This window comes from Oncorhynchus kisutch, linkage group LG6 (assembly GCF_002021735.2).
Source record: "Oncorhynchus kisutch isolate 150728-3 linkage group LG6, Okis_V2, whole genome shotgun sequence".
NCBI classification, from domain to species: Eukaryota; Metazoa; Chordata; class Actinopteri; order Salmoniformes; family Salmonidae; genus Oncorhynchus; species Oncorhynchus kisutch.
Window position 1 is genome coordinate 71,400,459 of NC_034179.2, and position 22,359 is coordinate 71,422,817.

At 44.4% G+C, this 22,359-nt stretch overlaps 1 protein-coding gene across 1 annotated transcript; it reads left to right on the forward strand.

Moving 5' to 3' along the window:
• The first annotated feature begins 205 nt into the window (after nucleotides 1-205).
• Nucleotides 206-22,264, forward strand: LOC109893340 (mitogen-activated protein kinase kinase kinase 14). The gene is made up of 16 exons (XM_031827355.1): nucleotides 206-316; nucleotides 14,631-14,898; nucleotides 14,999-15,080; nucleotides 15,256-15,490; nucleotides 15,852-16,229; nucleotides 16,339-16,473; nucleotides 16,581-16,710; nucleotides 18,742-18,870; nucleotides 19,762-19,869; nucleotides 19,990-20,147; nucleotides 20,286-20,436; nucleotides 20,607-20,939; nucleotides 21,081-21,193; nucleotides 21,348-21,489; nucleotides 21,670-21,770; nucleotides 21,919-22,264. The coding sequence occupies exons 1-16, from the start codon at nucleotides 221-223 to the stop codon at nucleotides 22,081-22,083; spliced, it is 2,724 nt and encodes a 907-aa protein (XP_031683215.1). The 5' UTR covers nucleotides 206-220; the 3' UTR covers nucleotides 22,084-22,264.
• Nucleotides 22,265-22,359: the final 95 nt, after the last annotated feature.

Genomic DNA, 22,359 nt, shown 5'->3' on the forward strand with positions numbered 1-22,359 from the left:
GCTTGCTGCAAACATGAACACGTATCGCTTGCAGAACGTTTTTTGGAAACATAAGGAACGTGTCTTCCAGATCAGAGAGAAATAACCTTTTGTTCTCATAAAACAAAAGTTTAAATTACTACACACCTTTATTGGGTTAGTGTTCCCACACGCCCAGATCCAATATACATCGCTTGTTTATGGAAGACATAGGTGGCCACCTGGGCTAATTAGCTATATAATGCGCTCCGAACACGTGTGTAAGTGTAACTGGGGAGGAAGTGTAGTTCCTCAACTGGAGGCTTGCACAGCTTGTGAATCTGTGCAAAACGCTACAGTAAGTGTATATTTTTTTATTTGAAGGATTCTTTCTCGGTGATATGAAAGACAACGGGCAAATCAAATTGTATTTTTTCACAAACACATGGTTAGGAGATGTTAATGCGAATGTAGCGAAATGCTTGTGCTTCTAGTTCTGACCATGCAGTAATATCCAACGAGTAATCTAACCTAACAATTTCACAACAATTACCTTATACACACAAGTGTAAAAGAATGAATAAGAATGTGTACATAAAAATATATATATAAATGAGTGATGGTATTGAACGGCATAGGCAAGATGCAGTGGATGGTATAGAGTACAGTATATACATATGATATGAGTAATATAGGATATGTAAACATATAAAAGTGGCATTGTTTAAAGTGGCTAGTGATACATTACACCAAGATGCAGTAGATGGTATAGAGTACAGTATATACATATGAGATGAGTAATGTAGGGTATGTAAACATTATATGAAGTGGCATTGATTAAAGTGGCTAGTGATACATTTATTACATACATTTTTAACATTTTAAATTTTTTAACATATCAACATGTTTTGAAAACCGGTTGGAAAGTCTTGATTGTTGACTTTTTTAAACTTTAAAACACAGCATCAAAATTGTATACTGAACAAAAATATAAACGCAACATGCAACAATTTCAAAGATTTTACTGAGTTACAGTTTAGGTCTGCGGTTATGAGGCGGTTGGGGGCCAAATTCTCTAAAATTATGTTGGAGGCAGCTTATCGTAGAGAAATGAACATTCAATTATCTGGCAACAGCTCTGGTTGACAGTGCTGCAGTCAGAATTGCACACTCCCTCAAAACTTGCGTTTTTCATGCTAGCAGTTTAATAGGCTAAAATAGTAGGCTATTTTTGGACAAGTTTCAGAATTTGATAAGCCAATTGGCCTATCAACCCTCTACCAGTTGTCTGTACAGGGTCTGCTGTCACTCTTCCAGTATGCAATATATAGGCTTTGGCAGTATACCGTATATACCAATACAGCAGAGAAATTGAGTCTCGCGCTTTAACGCTCTTAGTTGTTGTTGAAATTAATCCACTATGCTGTTTACTTTCTGCATATATGTACGTTATATCGCTGATTCTACTTTTATAAACACCTGCAGTCAACTTGTGCAATTCTCCAGGCAATAAAGCAGATCGCGTTCTTCATTTCACCTCTCACATTATTTTACATTATGAAGCTCACTGGTAGTCCCGTCACATGTTGCCTTTTGAGTCACTCACTGTTGTGCAGCATACATAATAGCATAGTTTCAGTATTGAATTCACAACTAAATGTTTGCAGCTAGATATAACTATTAAGTTAACTGTCTAAAATGTGCTAAATGCTCTGAGGTTGTGCATCTGGTTTGCTGACATAGTAGCTAGTTATCTACCAAGCTTCACTCTATTGATCTTCGTGCGTGCACGTGGGTGGAGTGGGATTTTTGGAGTAGGGAAAACATTTTTGTAATATGATTTCCTTGCCGGGCCCACTCTCATTCACAAGGGGGCGATAGCAACGTTTTTTCATTTGTGACTTTCCTTGCTAGTAGTAGCTAGCTGGCAGCTACTGAGATATAATAAGAACTGGAGACTGCATCCAAGATGTCCAACCGTTGTTTTCAAGGTAGATCTACTCATGTTCACATACGCCAATTCATGGACCATGCATACCTCGGTTGCATCCGATTTATACAGCCAACATCTCCTACGCACAGGGAGCAGCCATGACGTCATCACGTCATCCAAAAACATGGCAGACATTGGATGAATATAACATTTTAATATCTTCAGCTGTGAGTGATGGAAAAAAATCAGCCTCAACTACAATTATTTTAATAATTAAATTCATGATTTGTGCACAAAGGAGATGACTGAAGTGTCTCATTAGGAATTTTCTAATCTGACTTCTCTATGTGGCCATCTATGGAAATTCTCTTTCTGGGTCAGGCATCAGTTAAACTGCAGTACAGAAGCAAAACTGGAGGAACCTTTTCGAAACTGTGCTTTTAGACTGGAATCCTGGCCCTGGGCAGCCTGGCTAGCTGGCTTTAACCTGGCTAAAAACATAACAAGCTCGCTAGCCTTTGAGAAATAATCAGATTTATTATAAAGCAAATATGCCCTGGAAAATATTCTTATACATGCCGATGTAACCTGAAACATGATCCCAGTTTGATATGCTGCTTGTGTATTCACTCCCATATCAGCTACAAATAGACCGTCATCATGTTGGGAGAAAAAAAGCACATGGCTAGCTAGTTGACTACAGCAGGTTCTACCATTTCATAATAATAACTAGTTATTACTGTAGTTATTACTTTTAAACTAAATACCTTTTTGGGTTGATTCTTGTTGTTTGGTTTAACTGTTTGAATAGTCGCTGAGATTATATTTGGTTATCGATGCAAAATAGGTTACTTTGATGCAAGGATAGGCATTTTACATTTTTCACATGTATTCACATTTCTTTTTTAGAGTACTGAAATGTAACACAAGGCCTGCCCTGGAAAGAAATATGCACATATTTATCTATAATTTATCATAACTATTACAGATAACAAATCCTAATTGCTAAATTGCCCCATATACAGTACCAATCAAAAGTTTGGACACACCTACTCATTCCAGAGTTTTTTTATTTTCTACATTGTAGAATAATAGTGAAGACGTTAAAACTATGAAATAACACATATGGACTCATGTAGTAACCAAAAAAAGGTTAAACAAATCAAAATATATTTGAGATTCTTCAAAGTAGCCACCCTTTGCCTTGATGACAGCTTTGCACACACTTGGCATTCTCTCAACCAGCTTCATGAGTTAGTCACAAATGCACATTTGTACAACCAGCTTCATGAGGTAGTCACAAATGCACATTTGTACAACCAGCTTCATGAGGTAGTCACAAATGCACATTTGTACAACCAGCTTCATGAGGTAGTCACAAATGCACATTTGTACAACCAGCTTCATGAGGTAGTCACAAATGCACATGTACAAATGGAACACTAGAGTCAAAGCAAATTAACATTGTCTTCAAGACAAAATAAATAAAGCAATTGGGACAAAATGTAACTGTGACCCCTGGTTAAAGAACAAGCTTTGATGTCCGTTCAAGGACTAGAGTAGCCTATATTTCCTATAGATCAGATCAAGGAGCCAAGCGACAACACTGCCCCCACTGCGGAAGGAATGATACAGCGTGTCTTCATTTTCAGGTAGTAAAAAAAGTAAGTAAAATGCCGGAGCCTATTGTGCCGAAAAATTATATTGCAACACCCCCCGAATCGCACGTCTGCGTAGAGCCCGTAGTAAGCGGTTAGCTTTTTGCAATCAAGCTCCTCTTGGTAACAAGATAATCCCCTCCTGGATCAAGAGGCTTGCTGTCTAATATTCATTTTGTTTTGCGTGCAACAAACAGTGAGTAACATTTTTGAGTTACTTGTGTAACTGTATGACCTGGGATGTCTGTCCTCCAAATAGTTTATGTAAAAGGTTTGCATGTTAGCATTTAGCTAGCATTTGCTATGGGATTGTACATATGCTTGTTAGCATTGATAACCTTCTGATTGAAAATAGCGCCCCTTGTGTGTTTTAGTGCCGGTATTACGGGATGGCACAAAGTCGGTATGATGGCACAAGGTCGGTATGGGGGGGTTATACTTGCCTAACATATGGAATTGTTGGATCATGGATCATTTTGACCCTGTAGGTATAAAATAAATATATATTTGCAAAGTATTTGATAAAATATAGAATTTGCCCTTAGAGACGCATTCAATGACACGTTCATAAATGGCAAAACAGACAGTCAAAAAATGTATCCTAAGGAATAAGGTTTTGAAGTGTCTGTCCTATATCTGAGATAGAAGAAAGCTCAGATTTCTTATTTTTTAAATATATTTTTTAACACATTTAACCCATTCATTTTTTGAACTGGTAACTTTAGACGAGTCCTGTGACACTTGTGGGGGTCGTGGAACAAAACAGAGAGCAGCATCAGTGAAGATTAAAAAGTGAGTATACGCAATGCCCACTGAAAAGTGGGCATTGCGTAATAGTGGTTATACAGCATATAGCCCCCACTACACCACTGGGCTAAAGTCTTCCACTCAGGGACCAGACGCGAACCTGATGAAATGACAAAGAGAAGCAATGTCCTTCTCTATGTCTGATGCATTATTAGCACCTGTCACGTTGTTCGAAATAATGATGGTCGGACCAAGGCGCAGCGTACGTAGAGTTCCACATATTTTAATGAAGAAAGTGAAACTTAAGCAAATACAAAACAATAAAGAATAAACGAACCGTGACGACAATTCAGTGCTAACAGGCAACTAAACATAAACAATATCCCATAACCCACAGGTGGGAAAAATGCTACTTAAGTATGATCCCCAATTAGAGACAACGATAACCAGCTGCCTCTAATTGGGAATTATACAAATCACCAACTTAGAAAATCAAACCTAGAACCCCACATAGAAAATATAAACTAGATTTTTTTGCTTAAACCTAGTCACACCCTGACCTACTCTACCATAGAAAATACAGGTTTTCTATGGTCAGGACGTGACAGAACCAGAGTAAATAGGTGTTGTCTTTCTGGCGTGTGAAGGATGTGTTTCTATGCACAGAGGCCTTCACCCCCTCTGATACCCAGCCTTATTCACTCATTGAGACATTCATTTTGGATTCCCATGAGTTTCTTGAGTTTCCCATGAATGAATGCCTCTTAACAGTGCTCTGTGAGGGACTGGGGGGCCCAGAAGTACTGGCAGGTATCCAGGAATGGCGGAGGCGTACTGGTGTGTTAAATTATCCAGGTCCTGCAGGAGATGGAGCCCTCGGCTGTTCTTACTCAAGCCTCTGGTATTCTGCTAATCTGAGTGGGCGTATATGAGTCAGTGGTCATTGTGTGTCTGTGTGTATCCATCCTGAATCTTTTCAGCAGTTCCATCTGCAGCCATTCCTCTATTTGTTCCTTTCTTTGTTGTATCCTCTACAGTCTACATTCACTCCCCCAGAATCTAGCCACCATTTTTGGATCCCCTTTCCACCCCTCCTCCCGTTCTTGTCCTTTCTGCCCCCACATTCTCTCACTCCTCCACCAAGATTCCAACTGTCCCCCACCCCTCTGCTCACTGAGTATCATGCTCATGTTTTTCATGCATGTGTTTTTGATAGGGAGTCGAGAGGTCCTCAAACACAGTTACATTGTCACATTGACAGTTAGACAGGGGCCTACATTGTTATAACAAAGTTGTTACATTGCTGTAATAACACAACATAGAGAAACAAAAAACTGAATCTGCACAGTTGACCAAATACTGAGTACAGCTAGGGGAGGACTTACTTTATATATCACAATGACTGGTCCCCATGGTCAGAGTGGTTTTCTGGGCTGTGGAGTGCAGCTCTACAACATATCATTAGCCTGTAGTTCTCATAGTTTAACCTCTTCAAGAGGTTTTTAAGAGGGCAAATGACTTGTGAGTGACCCATCAAGGCCAGAGGATGTAGGCTAATCCCAGGATAGAAAATTATCACCTTCGCTCTGTTTAATGCGATCACAAGTAAAATAAAGCAAGAGTCAAGGGTGATGATATGTTCATATACTGTAGGCTACATGCTTTAAGCTGTCACTCACTGCTATGATTTGTTACAAGAGTTGGCTGTTTGACATGTCCAAATGTGGTCCCTGAGTTTCCTTGCCCTTTAGTGACTCTGTTCTGAGTAATGTGTTGTTCCTCCGAAAAAGGAAGTGAGGTTTTCCCCAAACTCAAAAAGGTGGCCAACCTTTCCCCTGCTATGAGTTAAAACCTCACAATTCTCACATGTAATCCTCACGAGTCAATCTGATGTTGTTTTATTTATTAAAATGATAATAACAAGGGAAAACAGCAGGGGCTAAAGGTCTGGAGTTCAACACCCATAACAAAAAATTATAGATTATACAGACAGAGGGGATTTGATAGCAGCATCATTGATTTATGGGAGCACATACAGTGGGGCAAAAAAGTATTTAGTCAGCCACCAATTGTGCAAGTTCTCCCACTTAAAAAGACGAGAGAGGCCTGTAATTTCCATCATAGGTACACTTCAGACAAATTAGATTTTTTTTCTCCAGATAATCACATTGTAGGATTTAATGAATTTATTTGCAAATGATGGTGGAAAATGAGTATTTGGTCACCTACAAACAAGCAAGATTTCTGGCTCTCACAGACCTGTAACTTCTTCTTTAAGAGGCTCCTCTGTCCTCCACTCGTTACCTGTATTAATGGCACCTGTTTGAACTTGTTATCAGTATAAAAGACACCTGTCCACAACCTCACAGTCACACTCCAAACTTCACTATGGCCAAGACCAAAGAGCTGTCAAAGGACACCAGAAACAAAATTGTAGACCTGCACCAGGCTGGGAAGACTGAATCTGCAATAGGTAAGCAGCTTGGTTTGAAGAAATCAACTGTGGGAGTAATTATTAGGAAATGGAAGACATACAAGACAACTGATAATCTCCCTCGATCTGGGGCTCCACGCAAGATCTCACCCCGTGGGGTCAAAATGATCACAAGAACGGTGAGCAAAAATCCCAGAACCACACGGGGGGACCTAGTGAATTACCAAAGTAACAAAGCCTAGCATCAGTAACACACTACGCCGCCAGGGACTCAAATCCTGCAGTGCCCCTGCTTAAGCCAGTACATGTCCAGGCCCGTCTGAAGTTTGCTAGAGAGCATTTGGATGATCCAGAAGAAGATTGGGAGAATGTCATATGGTCAGATGAAACCAAAAGATAACTTTTTGGTAAAAACTCAACTCGTCGTGTTTGGAGGACAAAGAATGCTGAGTTGCATCCAAAGAACACCATACCTACTGTGACGCATGGGGGTGGAAACATCATGCTTTGGGGCTGTTTTTCTGCAAAGGGTCCAGGACCACTGATCCATGTAAAGGAAAGAATGAATGGGGCCATGTATCGTGAGATTTTGAGTGAAAACCTCCTTCCATCAGCAAGGGCATTGAAGATGAAACGTGTCTGGGTCTTTCAGCATGACAATGATCCCAAACACACCGCCCGGGCAATGAAGGAGAGGCTTCGTAAGAAGCATTTTAAGGTCCTGGAGTGGCCTAGCCAGTCTCCAGATCTCAACCCCATAGAAAATCTTTGGAGGGAGTTGAAAGTCCGTGTTGCCCAGCAACAGCCCCAAAACATCACTATTCTAGAGGAGATCTGCATGGAGGAATGGGCCAAAATAGCAGCAACGGTGTGTGAAAACCTTGTGAAGACTTACAGAAAACGTTTGACCTCTATCATTGCCAACAAAGGGTATATAACAAAGTATTGAGATAAACTTTTGTTATTGACCAAATACTTATTTTCCACCATAATTTGCATTTTCAGCTGGATCTTCACAACTAGCTTCACAACTAGCTAACTAGCTAACCGCAACCCCGGATGATTACTCCTGGCTAGCGTTTCCACCCACTTAGCTTGAAGCTAGCCCGGCCAGAGCTCCTGTGCTACCACCGAAGCATACTCCTGGGCTACAATATCCGGACCCACGACCGGTCTATCGATGTCACCGCATGAAGAGGCATAAACAGACTCACCCCATCGCGACGCCCCCCAAAGTCTAACTTTCTAGCCCTTGCTATCTCCTTGCTTGCTAATTCGGCCTGCTAACTGCTAGCTTGTTTAGCCCCGGTCCGCTAACTGCTACCTTGTTTAGCCCCGGACCGCTAACTGCTACCTTGTTTAGCCCCGGCCTACTAACTGTTAGCTTGTTAGCACAGGCCTGCTAACCGTCTGAATCGCCGCGTCCCAAACACTCACTGGACCCATATTAACTTTCAATCTCTTTTCAATTTTTTATTTGTTTATACCTTCCGGTAACCTGCCTCACCCAATGTGATACGGAATCACTATTATTTTTAATTTTTAGAACACACTCAAGAACCTCCAGAAGCTAACTAGCTACAAGCTATTTAGTCATTGTTAGCCACTGCTAACGGCTTTTACCTTTTACCTTCTGCACAGCCAGCCAGTTTTTTTTACCTGGATAATACTCGCCAGTCCAGCTTCCCTGCCCCATCCACCGCTGCCCCCTGGACACTGATCACTTGGCTACATAGCTGATGCATGCTGGACTGTCCATTAATCACGGTACTCCATTCTGCTTGTTTATATTTTATCTGTCGGCCCCAGCCGCACTCAGGCTCTGTGTGTAGTTAATCCGACCCTCCCTGCCTAGTCAACGCCATTTTACCTGCTGTTGTTGTGCTAGCTGATTAGCTGTTGTTGTCTCACCTACTGTTTTAGCTACTGTTTTAGCTAGCTCTCCCAATTCAACACCTGTGATTACTGTATGCCTCGCTGTATGTCTCTCTCAAATGTCAATATGCCTTGTATACTGTTGTTCAGGTTAGTTATCATTGTTTTAGTTTACAATGGAGCCCCTAGTTCCACTCTTCATACCCTTGATACCTCCTTTGTCCCACCTCCCACACATGCGGTGACCTCACCCATTACAACCAGCATGTCCAGTGATACAACCTCTCTCATCATCACCCAGTGCCTGGGCTTACCTCCGCTGTACCCGCACCCCACCATACCCCTGTCTGCGCATTATGCCCTGAATATATTCTACCTTGCCCAGAAATCTGCTCCTTTTATTCTCTGTCCCCAACGCTCTAGGCGACCAGTATTGATAGCCTTTAGCCGCACCCTCATTCTACTCCTCCTCTGTTCCGCGGGTGATGTGGAGGTAAACCCAGGCCCTGCATGTCCCCAGGCACCCTCATTTGTTGACTTCTGTGATCGAAAAAGCCTTGGTTTCAGGTTTCATGTCAACATCAGAAGCCTCCTCCCTAAGTTTGTTTTACTCACTGCTTTAGCACACTCTGCTAACCCTGATGTCCTTGCCGTGTCTGAATCCTGGCTCAGGAAGACCACCAAAAATTCTGAGATTTCCATACCCAACTATAACATTTTCCGTCAAGATAGAACTGCCAAAGGGGGAGGAGTTGCAGTCTACTGCAGAGATAGCCTGCAAAGTAATGTCATACTTTCCAGGTCCATACCTAAACAGTTCGAACTCCTAATTTTGAAAATTACTCTCTCCAGAAATAAGTCTCTCACTGTTGCCGCCTGCTACCGACCCCCCTCAGCTCCCAGCTGTGCCCTGGACACCATTTGTGAATTGATCGCCCCCCTTCAGAGTTTGTTCTGTTAGGTGACCTAAACTGGGATATGCTTAACACCCCGGCAGTCCTACAATCTAAGCTAGATGCCCTCAATCTCACACAAATCATCAAGGAACCCACCAGGTACAACCCTAAATCTGTAAACAAGGGCACCCTCATAGACGTCATCCTGACCAACTGGCCCTCCAAATACACCTCCCCTGTCTTCAACCAGGATCTCAGCGATCACTGCCTCATTGCCTGTATCCGCTACGGAGCCGCAGTCAAACGACCACCCCTCATCAATGTCAAACGCTCCCTAAAACACTTCTGTGAGCAGGCCTTTCTAATCGACCTGGCCCGGGTATCCTGGAAGGACATTGACCTCATCCCGTCAGTTGAGGATGCCTGGTCATTCTTTAAAAGTAACTTCCTCACCATTTTAGATAAGCATGCTCCGTTCAAAAAATGCAGAACTAAGAACAGATATAGCCCTTGGTTCACTCCAGACCTGACTGCCCTCGACCAGCACAAAAACATCCTGTGGCGGACTGCAATAGCATCGAATAGTCCCCGCGATATGCAACTGTTCAGGGAAGTCAGGAACCAATACACGCAGTCAGTCAGGAAAGCTAAGGCCAGCTTCTTCAGGCAGAAGTTTGCATCCTGTAGCTCCAACTCCAAAAAGTTCTGGGACACTGTGAAGTCCATGGAGAACAAGAGCACCTCCTCCCAGCTGCCCACTGCACTGAGGCTAGGTAACACGGTCACCCACGATAAACCCATGATTATCGAAAACTTCAACAAGCATTTCTCAACGGCTGGCCATGCCTTCCACCTGGCTACTCCAACCTCGGCCAACAGCTCCGCCCCCCCCGCAGCTACTCGCCCAAGCCTCTCCAGGTTCTACTTTACCCAAATCCAGATAGCAGATGTTCTGAAAGAGCTGCAAAAACTGGACCCGTACAAATCAGCTGGGCTTGACAATCTGGACCCTCTATTTCTGAAACTATCCGCCGCCATTGTAGCAACCCCTATTACCAGCCTGTTCAACCTCTCTTTCATATCGTCTGAGATCCCCAAGGATTGGAAAGCTGCCGCAGTCATCCCCCTCTTCAAAAGGGGAGACACCCTGGACCCAAACTGTTACATACCTATATCCATCCTGCCCTGCCTATCTAAGGTCTTCGAAAGCCAAGTCAACAAACAGGTCACTGACCATCTCGAATCCCACCGTACCTTCTCCGCTGTGCAATCTGGTTTCCGAGCCGGTCACGGGTGCACCTCAGCCACGCTCAAGGTACTAAACGATATCATAACCGCCATCGATAAAAGACAGTACTGTGCAGCCGTCTTCATCAACCTTGCCAAGGCTTTCGACTCTGTCAATCACCATATTCTTATCGGCAAACTCAGTAGCCTCGGTTTTTCGGATGACTGCCTTACCTGGTTCACCAATTACTTTGCAGACAGAGTTCAGTGTGTCAAATCGGAGGGCATGCTGTCCGGTCCTCTGGCAGTCTCTATGGGGGTGCCACAGGGTTCAATCCTCGGGCTGACTCTTTTCTCTGTATATATCAATGATGTTGCTCTTGCTGCGGGCGATTCCCTGATCCACCTCTACGCAGACGACACCATTCTATATACTTCCGGCCCGTCCTTGGACACTGTGCTATCTAACCTCCAAACGAGCTTCAATGCCATACAACACTCCCTCCGTGGCCTCCAACTGCTCTTAAACGCTAGTAAAACCAAATGCATGCTTTTCAACCGTTCGCTGCCTGCACCCGCACGCCTGACCAGAATATGTGGACATCTATAAGTACCTAGGTGTCTGGCTAGACTGTAAACTCTCCTTCCAGACTCATATCAAACATCTCCAATCGAAAATCAAATCAAGAGTCGGCTTTCTATTCCGCAACAAAGCCTCCTTCACTCACGCTGCCAAACTTACCCTAGTAAAACTGACTATCCTACCGATCCTCGACTTCGGCGATGTCATCTACAAAATTGCTTCCAACACTCTACTCAGCAAACTGGATGCAGTTTATCACAGTGCCATCCGTTTTGTCACTAAAGCACCTTATACCACCCACCACTGCGACTTGTATGCTCTAGTCGGCTGGCCCTCGCTACATATTCGTCGCCAGACCCACTGGCTCCAGGTCATCTACAAGTCCATGCTAGGTAAAGCTCCGCCTTATCTCAGTTCACTGGTCACGATGGCAACACCCATCCGTAGCACGCGATCCAGCAGGTGTATCTCACTGATCATCCCTAAAGCCAACACCTCATTTGGCCGCCTTTCGTTCCAGTTCTCTGCTGCCTGTGACTGGAACAAATTGCAAAAATCGCTGAAGTTGGAGACTTTTATCTCCCTCACCAACTTCAAACATCTGCTATCTGAGCAGCTAACCGATCGCTGCAGCTGTACATAGTCTATCGGTAAATAGCCCACCCATTTTTACCTACCTCATCCCCATACTGTTTTTATTTATTTACTTTTCTGCTCTTTTGCACACCAATATCTCTACCTGTACATGACCATCTGATCATTTATCACTCCAGTGTTAATCTGCAAAATTGTAATTATTCGCCTACCTCATGCCTTTTGCACACAATGTATATAGACTCCCCTTTTTTCTACTGTGTTATTGACTTGTTAATTGTTTACTCCATGTGTAACTCTGTGTTGTCTGTTCACACTGCTATGCTTTATCTTGGCCAGGTCGCAGTTGCAAATGAGAACTTGTTCTCAACTAGCCTACCTGGTTAAATAAAGGTGAAATAAAAAAAATTATAAATTCATTCAAAATCCTACAATGTGATTTTCTGGATTTTTTTTTTTCATTTTGTCTGTCATAGTTGAAGTGTACCTATGATGAAAATTACAGGCCTCTCTCATCTTTTTAAGTGGGAGAACTTGCACAATTGGTGGCTGACTAAATACTTTTTTGCCCCACTGTAACTTTGGCTATATGCAGAACATAACTAGGGTGTTCCTGTGGACATGATTGTTGCGACTACTCTGGCCTGATGGGATCAAATGGCTTATTCATGCATCATCGTTTGCTTGATATTAGACCGTGAGTGTGTTTTAAGAGCATATCCCTGAATCCTGACCCCTTTCTGCAGCCCCAACGCAGCACAATGAGAGGCTTAAAGTGGGCCAAAGAGTATAACATAGTCTAGTACATAACTAACACGTGGCCCCTTGCTTTGGGGAATTAGATCTTCAGGGTTTGTTGTTTTGGGTCCCAAATGAACATTTAAAGAGTTAGACAGGTTAGATTTGGACACTGTTGGGTGCACTTTTTAATAATGTGCTCTAATTTTCCCATTATTTAGGGAGAGTGAAAATGGGACAGAAAGACACTGAGCATAAGTGAGAGAAAGAGAAAGCGCAGAAAGAGCAAGACAGCCCTGCTGCTGCAGGGAAAAGAGGGAGGGGGGGATGTGGGGAAGTGAGATGGATTTCCCGTAAATCACCATCAACCAATCACAGCTCCTACCCCGGTTGGCAGTAGGCCAGTGGGATAAAGCGACACCAAGCAACCGAGATACACAGCAAGATCACAGAGTGAAGTAGAGAGAGAGAGTCAAAAGAGACCTATATTACAGAGCGTGAGTTATCATTTGGAAGGATAGGGGTATTTACTAGCAGAATATTTGACTTCAGTTTAGTGAAAAACGGATAACCAGAAGAGACTGCAGACCTGCAATTCGGACCTGCCTCTGTTGGTAGGTCTATGTTTCCTTCCTCAGCGTCTATTTTTCTGTCCAGTTCTTTGTCAAAGGGCCTGTTCTTACTTCCGCCCCACTTGATTTCAGTTGGGGTGTGGTGCTGTGTTTTGGAGGAGGGGTACGTGTGTGGAGCTCTTGCTTTAGCAGGAAGTGATGATCAGTGAATGACAAAGCTGGTGTGCCTGATCAGAGTCTGGGTTAGACAAAGTGTGTGTGGAGGAGGGGAATGAGAGATTGACAGGAAAGTGGAGGAAATTCACTGAACAGTGCGTGGAGTGTTTTATTTGAATGCTATACAGGTTCTAAGAGATTTCAAACAATATTTGCATATCCGGGTATAAACATTTACATAGCATTTACCCTGGCAGTCAACCTGAGCTTGGTGTTTCATAAAGGGAACAGGGCACCTGTCTAAGGGAAGATCAAAAGTGAGGGGGAAAGATAAACTCCTGTGAAGTGCTGGCACACTGATGCAACATGCAGCAACCCTAGCTCTACAGCTCTCTGCTTACAGAGCTCACTAAGCGAGCCTAGGTCCAAAGCCTCTCTGGCCTTTCTCTACTGAATTAAACATGCTCAGATCAGAGGGGTTTTCATTTGAAATACATACTCCATGCTTGATGCACACACATGCGCACACACACATGATATTCTGTGGAACTGAGGCAGTTCTGTTCCTTGAGCATGCCATGTAGCAGTCTTTACAACACAACTACTTCCTGGTGTTAACTACACAGTTGTAACTGTCAAAACAAGGCCGTGATCGAGTTTCCTGTTTCATTCGCTCACCGCAAAACGTGAAGTTTCAGTTGCGATCAAGTTTCTGTGTAAAGCATACACTTCCTCCATGTTGAGAAATGTATATGTTTCAAATCCAATTTTATTGGTCACATGCACCGAATACAACAGGTGTGGTCTTTACTGGGAAATACTTACTTACGAGCCAATTCCCAAAAATGCAGAGTTAAAAAGTACAAACAATATTTACAAGGCAGAGATAAACAATTACTAGATTGACTTGTTTCACTGCCACACAAAGCCGGACATTATTAGATTCTTAGCAGGTGCGAAGTTCAATTGACATGAGGGAGGCTCTTTACAGAAGTTAACAAGCTATACTGGGGTTTTTGATTACCCAGTCGCTGTCCCAGCAGTCACAAGCTCTGCTCCGCTCTCTGCTAATGGACAGGTGTGAGGATCGCTTAGATCAGCAAGTTGGTTGTTGTGGAGATGTGCTTCAAATGAAGTGCTGCACACTGAGCTGTTCAAGGACGGACCGTTTTGAATAGTCCAGCCAACAGCGAAGTCAGTAAACAAGATAAAACCATGTTTTAATCTGAATTGACATAATTTTCTGTTTCCTTTTCCAGCAGGTGAGAATGGCGGTGAATCAAAGGATCTTTAACTCGACCAGACCATTCTCAGGGTCACCCCAAATAGAGCTGAAGGGGTCTTACCCAAGCCTCCCCAGCCCAGAAGACAGGACGAGTGACGAGGAGGGGAAGGAGAGCGAAGGGGACTTCATGGCTTGTTTAAAACCCAGACTAATTCAAGTCCTAACGCAGGGCACAGCAGAACAAGTGGGTGAAGCAGGTCCACTGAACTATCAGAAGAACTCGTTCATAGCCCAGGCTGAATGTGAGTATACTAAGGACGGGCGATACTAGTTTTGATAGGATTAATTACAGAGAGAGAGAGAATGGCACCAAGCTAACACCTGCTATCTGTGCTTCCCCAGGTGAAACCCAAGACTCCCAGCAGTTCAGCCCTTCCTGCTCCGAACGCTCCTATGTCGGGTCCCCCAACTGCTTAATCAACCGGTATGACCTCACGTATCCCTCCATAACACACTCCATTATCTCTCCTTCCAACTATCTCAATCTTTGGTTTTCTTCTTTAGCTACAAAGCATTGGTTAAACCACTAATGTCTTCTTACAGTTTGGGTTTTCGTGACAGTACTGCATTCACACAGGCATTGCTGTTGTCTTCCACAGGGACTCATCAGAGCACAACAATGTGGCGTGTTCCACCGTAGCCTCCAACCAGGACAAACCAGGCTCCCCGGCCCACTGCTCCCCCAGGAAGAAGCCAAGGAAGAATCAGAAGAGGAAGGAGAAGAAAGAGGAGCAGAGGGAGACAGGGAAGCAGAGACAGAGACGTAGAGTACCTTCTGGTGTCCCTGAGCAGGAGACCCAGACTGGCAGTTCTCCTCAACTGATCCAGACCCAGGTAAGATGAGCACTCTCCCTGTAACATCCTACCATCAGACACAAAATGGATGACGTTGAACTCTAGTTGAACTTGAAGTGCCTTTCTTATGATTCATAGTCTGTAGTATGAACCGTAGACGGTCTCATATAGTGTTTGAGCTTCTATCAGCAAACATCCTAGCACAAACATTAGCCTTCCAACCGGGAGGAAGTGATTGACTGTCTGACAAAGCTTCCTTTCAGGTGTCCATACTAGTCTTGAAGCCTCACCCACATAGATAGTTGTCAGTGTCAGTATCATCACCTGAAGGTGAAAGTTATTTCCTGGCAGACAGTCACCTTTAATCACCTGGTGGTTGGTTTGTCTTTCTCCCCTTTAGGAGGACGCTTCAGAGCCATTAAGTAACATCAGCACTTACAGTAGCAGTATCCCGAGTTTAGAGGCGCATGACACAAGACGCCCCCCTTACCCCCTCCAGGACTGCAACAGGGGCCCCAGCCATTCCCACCCATGCTGGGGCCCCCAGGTGTTTAGCCCCTCCTGCAACCTCTCCACCTATGGGCAGGAGAGTGACTCGGACTCTCCTCTCAGCAGTGTGGGAGACTGTTCGTTGGCCCTAGCAGGGCTCAGGGGCAGTGTCAGTCAGGAGGACCGATGCTACGCAGGTCCCTTCTGCAAAGACGTGGAAAGGCATGTCTGGGAGAAGGAGGGAGAAGTCTCAGAGACTGACACCAACGAGGGCCTGATCTTCAATGAGGTAACTTTCCAGACTGCAATAGTTGTCGATAATTGCAGTTGTTTACTTGTGGCTTTTTCTGATTCCTCCTTATTCACTCAGCCAATTGTTCCCTCTTATTTCCTATTAGAATATTCAGCCTGTGAATTATGAGTACAGGGAGGGGAAGGACTACAGCCTCTGCAAGTCTATCAACACAGGTTCATACGGGGAAGTGCACAGTGTGCAAGACAACAGAACACACTTCAGATTTTGCGCTAAAAAGGTACAACAGCACTTATACTCTCTGTGTACACTCTCTGTGTATATTATCTGTGTGTTATCTCTCACTATTAATAACTATTGAACTCTCGTCCCTCTCCTTCCTCCCAGATTCTCCTGAAGAGTTTTAGTAGTGAGGAAGTGGGTACGTGGAGTGCCCTGAAGTCTCCTCGCGTGGTGGAACTCTTCGGAGTGATCAGAGAGGGGCCCTACGTCGTCCTCTTCATGGACCTCAAAGCTGGTGAGCTATACACTATACTGTACCTCGATCTCAGGCAGTGACCTGGATGCTAGTTATGCGCGGGCAAGCTTTTTGTTCACCTGCACCCACCCACAATTGCTAATAACCCATCCGCAACCGCCAGACTATATGTGATAAAGTGACAATCTGAGGCCCGACCCTAACCCGCTAACATAGAAAAATGCTGTAGGCTATAGTCAAAAGACAGTGGAATTATTTTTTGACAGGGGGTGCAGATTTTCTCCTGATTTTAGATATGTTTCTGCTTATAATTTCTAACATTTTGGTAGACTATTTGTTAGTCAACTTGTCTATAATTAAATAGATGCAGCTTTTCTTCTGTCATTTTATGTTGCCCTCAAAGGCTATATTAACCCCTGCTCACCAGATTGTCATAAATCAATAGAATGAATGTTTTAATCTAGTTGACATCGGTAGAGTTTTTCTCTGTCATCTTCTTTCATGGAGCAAAGACGTTTAGGGACCAAAAAATTATTAAAGGGGGAATATTTTATGTGGTTGAAATTCTTGGTAGACTATTTGTTAGTCAACTTGTCTATAATTAAATAGATGCAGCTTTTCTTCTGTCATTTTATGTTGCCCTCAAAGGCTATATTAACCCCTGCTCACCAGATTGTCATAAATCAATAGAATGAATGTTTTAATCTAGTTGACATCGGTAGAGTTTTTCTCTGTCATCTTCTTTCATGGAGCAAAGACGTTTAGGGACCAAAAAATTATTAAAGGGGGAATATTTTATGTGGTTGAAATTCTATCAGCTTTTATGATGCTGATAAAGATAGATACCATCTGTAGAGGTACTAACTGAGCATTTGCATTCTCTCAGGATGCTGATAGAAAGAAATCACATTTCTCCACTCTTGTTCCTGTGTCAGAATTTTGCCTACATTTGGTGTATCATGTTACTGCAAGAAATCCTTAATTTTGCAGGAGTTAATATTAAGGCTATGTGAGGTTATAGACCTACAGTCAGTGTCCAGATTTCAGTTTCCATTTAACCCATCTGAACAGTAGGCTACAGTTCCCTTGAACTTCCCTATTTGATGTCCCTGTCTTGTGACTGTTGAATTTGTATAGCGCCTCACAATCATCACACATTTCCCACTTCACCAAATATTTTCCCAACATTACTTTTCTGGCCCTCCTTTCCCTTTATATTCAACATTTCAAAGCTTTTCTCTTGTTGAATTAAACTCCTTTTTGCCTCCGTGGATTGACGTAACCTTAAAATTATTATTATTATTTTTTACAAATTACCCCTTTTTTCTCCCCTGTAACTCCCCTTTTTCCCCCCTGTAACTATCCAATTGGTAGTTACAGTCTTGTCTCATTGCTACAACTCCTGTACGGACTTGGGAGAGGCGAAGGTCGAGAGCCGTGCGTCCTCGGAAACACAACCCAACCAAGCCGCACTGCTTCTTGACGCAATGCCCACAATACCCAACCCTGGAAGCCAGCCGCACCAATGTGTCAGAGGAAACACCTTACACCTGGCGACAGTGTGCACTGTGCCCGGCCCGCCACAGGAGTCGCTAGTGTGCGATGGGACAAGGACATCCCTGCCAGCCAAGCCCTCCCCTAACCCAGACGACCTTGGGCCAATTGTGCGTCGCCCCATGGGTCTCCCGGTCGCGGCCGGCTACTACAAAGCCTGCACTAGAACTCAGAATCTCTTGTGACACAGCTAGCACTTACGATGCAGTGTCTTAGACCGCTGCACCACTCGGGAGGCCGACGTAAACTTTTTTTGCCCGTTCCCAAAAGCATGTGGTTATTGGCATGTAGGCTATTTGGCACTAGTACAGTTAGACCCCTAGGTTTATGCACTAATGCCAGGTAGCCTAAAATAATTAAAGAACATCCTCAGTGTAGCCTATAGATATAAATTGCGCAGGAATTACACATTTATGGATTTTTAAAGGTATTGTTTTCCATTTATTCAACACGCCCGAGGTGATTTTTCATCACCCACTGACCCCTCCTGTCCTCTTCTCTATTATCTGCTTCTAGGCTCTGTGGGTCAGCTTATTAAAGAGAGGGGTCGGCTACCTGAGGACCTGGCCCTACACTACCACTGTCAGGTCCTGGGGGCACTGGAACACCTGCTGAAGAGACGAGTGCTGCATCTGGACATAAAAGGTAGGCCGAGACATGAGATAATGAAAAATGACTGACTTATGAACAGAAATACACCATAAGGTTCATAAAACACACAGTAACTAAATGTATGGGCATGTAGACTGACTCTGGTGATGACACTAGGCATTTTCAAACTAGGTTTGATTACAGTGTTTGATTACGGTGTTTGATTACAGTGTTTGATTATGGCAGCTATTAAAACAGTAATTAAAAGACTTGTGTCTTGACAGTTGACACATGTAAAGAGAAATAGAGAAGCAGACGTTCAGGTTATTCATATTTTGTTTCATATTTTGCCTTGGTGAGAGTAAGTTCTTTCTCGGCTGTTTTTGCAGTTGTTATGTGGAACACAAGAGTCGCAGATCGTGTCTTGATCTCCAGCACCTGTGTTGTGAAACCAGAGCACCACAGGCTGAGAACGCGCCAAGCCGGGAATTTCCCACAGCGTGACTCACCGCTGCTCTTTAGAGGGCGCAAGCGCTCGCCAGCCAGAGAGAGGGAGAGACAGAACTCGAGGAAGAGAGAGAGCGACAGAGCAAAGGATAGACAGTCGGAACCACATGGCTCAGTGCTCAGATGCCACCTGGTGTCAGATAAGCTACACCACAGGCACAGATACAACAGGGAGGTTTTGCCAAGTCACCTGCTGCCTGTCTATTATGCCCCAGATTCATTCCTTCCCCAACAGCTGTTTCTTAATAGCCAACATGACTTGGATTTGACTCTCTTTTCCCCCTGGTTACCAGAACCTTGCCCCGTCTGCATAGCTACAGCGCTGCTAAATATGGCTGTCTCATCCCAGGATTATAGAACAACAATAACCAAATCCAGTATATAGCCATAGATTAACATGCCTTCCTGTGTGTGTGTGTGCGTGTGTGTGTGTTGCAGCGGACAATGTGTTGCTGTCAGAGGATGGGAGGGACACTTTTCTGTGTGACTTTGGACACTCGGAGAGAATGGACATTGGTGGACAGAGCCTAAGTGCATCCCAAGGAGGTAGCAAAATATGAACTCAAGACCTCACTAGACAAAAAAAGAGGGATACACCAAAAAAATTAAGTGTTTGACCTGGTTGTCATGTCTGAATGTATACTCTGTGTATGTGCGTGGAAGCAGATCTGAAGGGGACAGAGACACACATGGCCCCGGAGATTGTGAAAGGGGAAACCCGCGGAGCCAAAGCAGACGTGTGGAGCAGCTGCTGCATGTTACTGCACATGCTCAATGGCTGTCAGCCCTGGACACGATACTACTCCCGCCCACTGTACTTCAAGGTATCCTTCAACACAACACCACCCTGTCTTCATACTTGACATGTGACAAGTATGTTTAAAATCGGAGCCAATATTAGGCCTCCAATTGGATTGAATCTTCATGTCGTGGATTCATTGTTCGTGTGGCTATGGTTACAGATAGCCAATGAACCACCGCCTCTGAGGGAGATCCCACCCGATTGCAGTCCCTTCACTGCTAATGTCATAAAGGTGGGACTACAGAAGGAGCCAACCAAGAGGGCCTCTGCCCCGGAGCTCAAGGGAAGAGCAGCCAGAGCTCTGAGAGAAGGTGAGGGTGTAGCACCACCACTGTTTTTAGATCAGTGCTTAGATGTTAAAAACTGTGGCTGTTAACCATGTTCATTTGAATACTGGCTAACAAACCTACTGCCTTTAGATCAGTCCTCAGATGTTATAACTTTGTTATAACTGACTAACAACCCTACTGTGTGTCTTTAGTGGGAGGACTCAGCAGCCCCATCAGAGGGTCCTATAAGGAGCCCCTACAGATAGATGACAGCCCCGGCCAGTCTAGCCAGCCCTGGCCTCCCTTCAGCAGAGACACCTGCTCTGAGGAGAACCATAAGCTATTGCTGGAATCCATGAACCCAGGGAGCAGGGAGCTGAACAATGATGAGGAGGAGGAAGGCAGTGAGGCAGACACAGAGGAGACAACCTCACCTCCAGACTCACCTCGCTCTCTACTGACACAACTCCATGAATGGCAAAATCCCAAGATGGCCGACGTCACCTCCAACGTGTCTGAGCTTGAACTGCGCAAACTGGAGAGAGGTAAGGATTGTTGCAACATTCTGCATGTTTGCGGTCTGTCAGTCTGTGTATCTTCATTTTACTTGATGTATATCCTTGTGTGTCTATATCAACTCAAGTCAACTCCTCTGTTCTTACCGCTCCTCTTCTGTTCGTCTGCAGAGTTTTACCTGACCAGTCTGTCTCAGCTGCACTCAGCAGAAACCCAGGAGCAACTACTGTCCTGCCTGAGCAGCAGTGACTGTTACTCCAACAGGGACTTATGGGACAGAAAGGTAACCCACCATACCTGACATGTTGGATAATATGAACAGCTGTAGGGTGTGTAATGTGTTTCTGTGGGTTGGTATCTGGATCTCTCATGTCACATTATCAACCCATTCACGGTTCTCCCTCTATTTTCCCTGTCTCCCTCCTCCCTGACTACAGGACTCTGGCCGTTGGTCCATCAGCCCAGGTGATGACCTCAGCTCTGGCGTGTTCTCCTACAACAGCCAACCGGACGGACAGATTCTCAGTATGGACTGGCTGGTTCACCAAAGCCACCTGTCTGCACCCCGATGCTTTGAGGGTGAGTGACATTGTTATCTGACCATAGAAGGTGCTACAGCTCAGGATGTTTAGATAACAGGATCATGTCATATTGTTTCCCACTGGATAGCACCTCATTCCCATAGCGATATCACTCATGCTGAGAAAGCATGTGCAGTGCACTCATGTTGGCTGTTTCTCTGCACTGTGATTGGCTCAGGAGTGGAAATCTGCATCACGGACGTAAATGGGCAAAGCATCCGGATCCGAGAGAAACGTAGGGTGAAGGTGGGCCACATTGCCACGGGGATCAGCGACCAGGTGAGTGAGGAATCATGGTAGACCCCTGACAACAAGTCATGCACAATCATATTTTCATGTTTATGCTCTTGTCCTTTTCACAGGCGACTACACAGTCCTTCATTACACCAAAATAAATCTTACACCTGTGTGTCACTCTCCCCCCTAGATCTCTGAGAGGGTGTTCACCATGGAGACTCAGGAGCGGGAGCCAGTGGCCCATGATGCGGAGGTGCAGGACTCTGGCCTCCTGCTCCGCTGTGTCCCTGCTCCTGACTACAGCCAGGCCTGGAGATGGAGGGTCAAGGAGGGGGTGCTGGAGACTCGTGACTGAGCCATCAACTCCCCCCATTCATCAGTAGCAGTCTCATCAAGCATCAGGACTGTAGACTCACTCCTGTACACCGGTCTCAGTCTATCCTGCTTTTTTATCAAACTGTGCGTTATGCATAAAGGGACAAATGTTACAGGTTTCTAATAAATGGATATCCCTGTAAATTACAGGAGCAGACACACGTGGTCTTTGTGTTCTCTTTAGAGACAATGGTTAATGTGAATAAGCTACAACTGCCTTTTCTCAAAGTACGGTATGAAAAGTCCAACAGTGCTG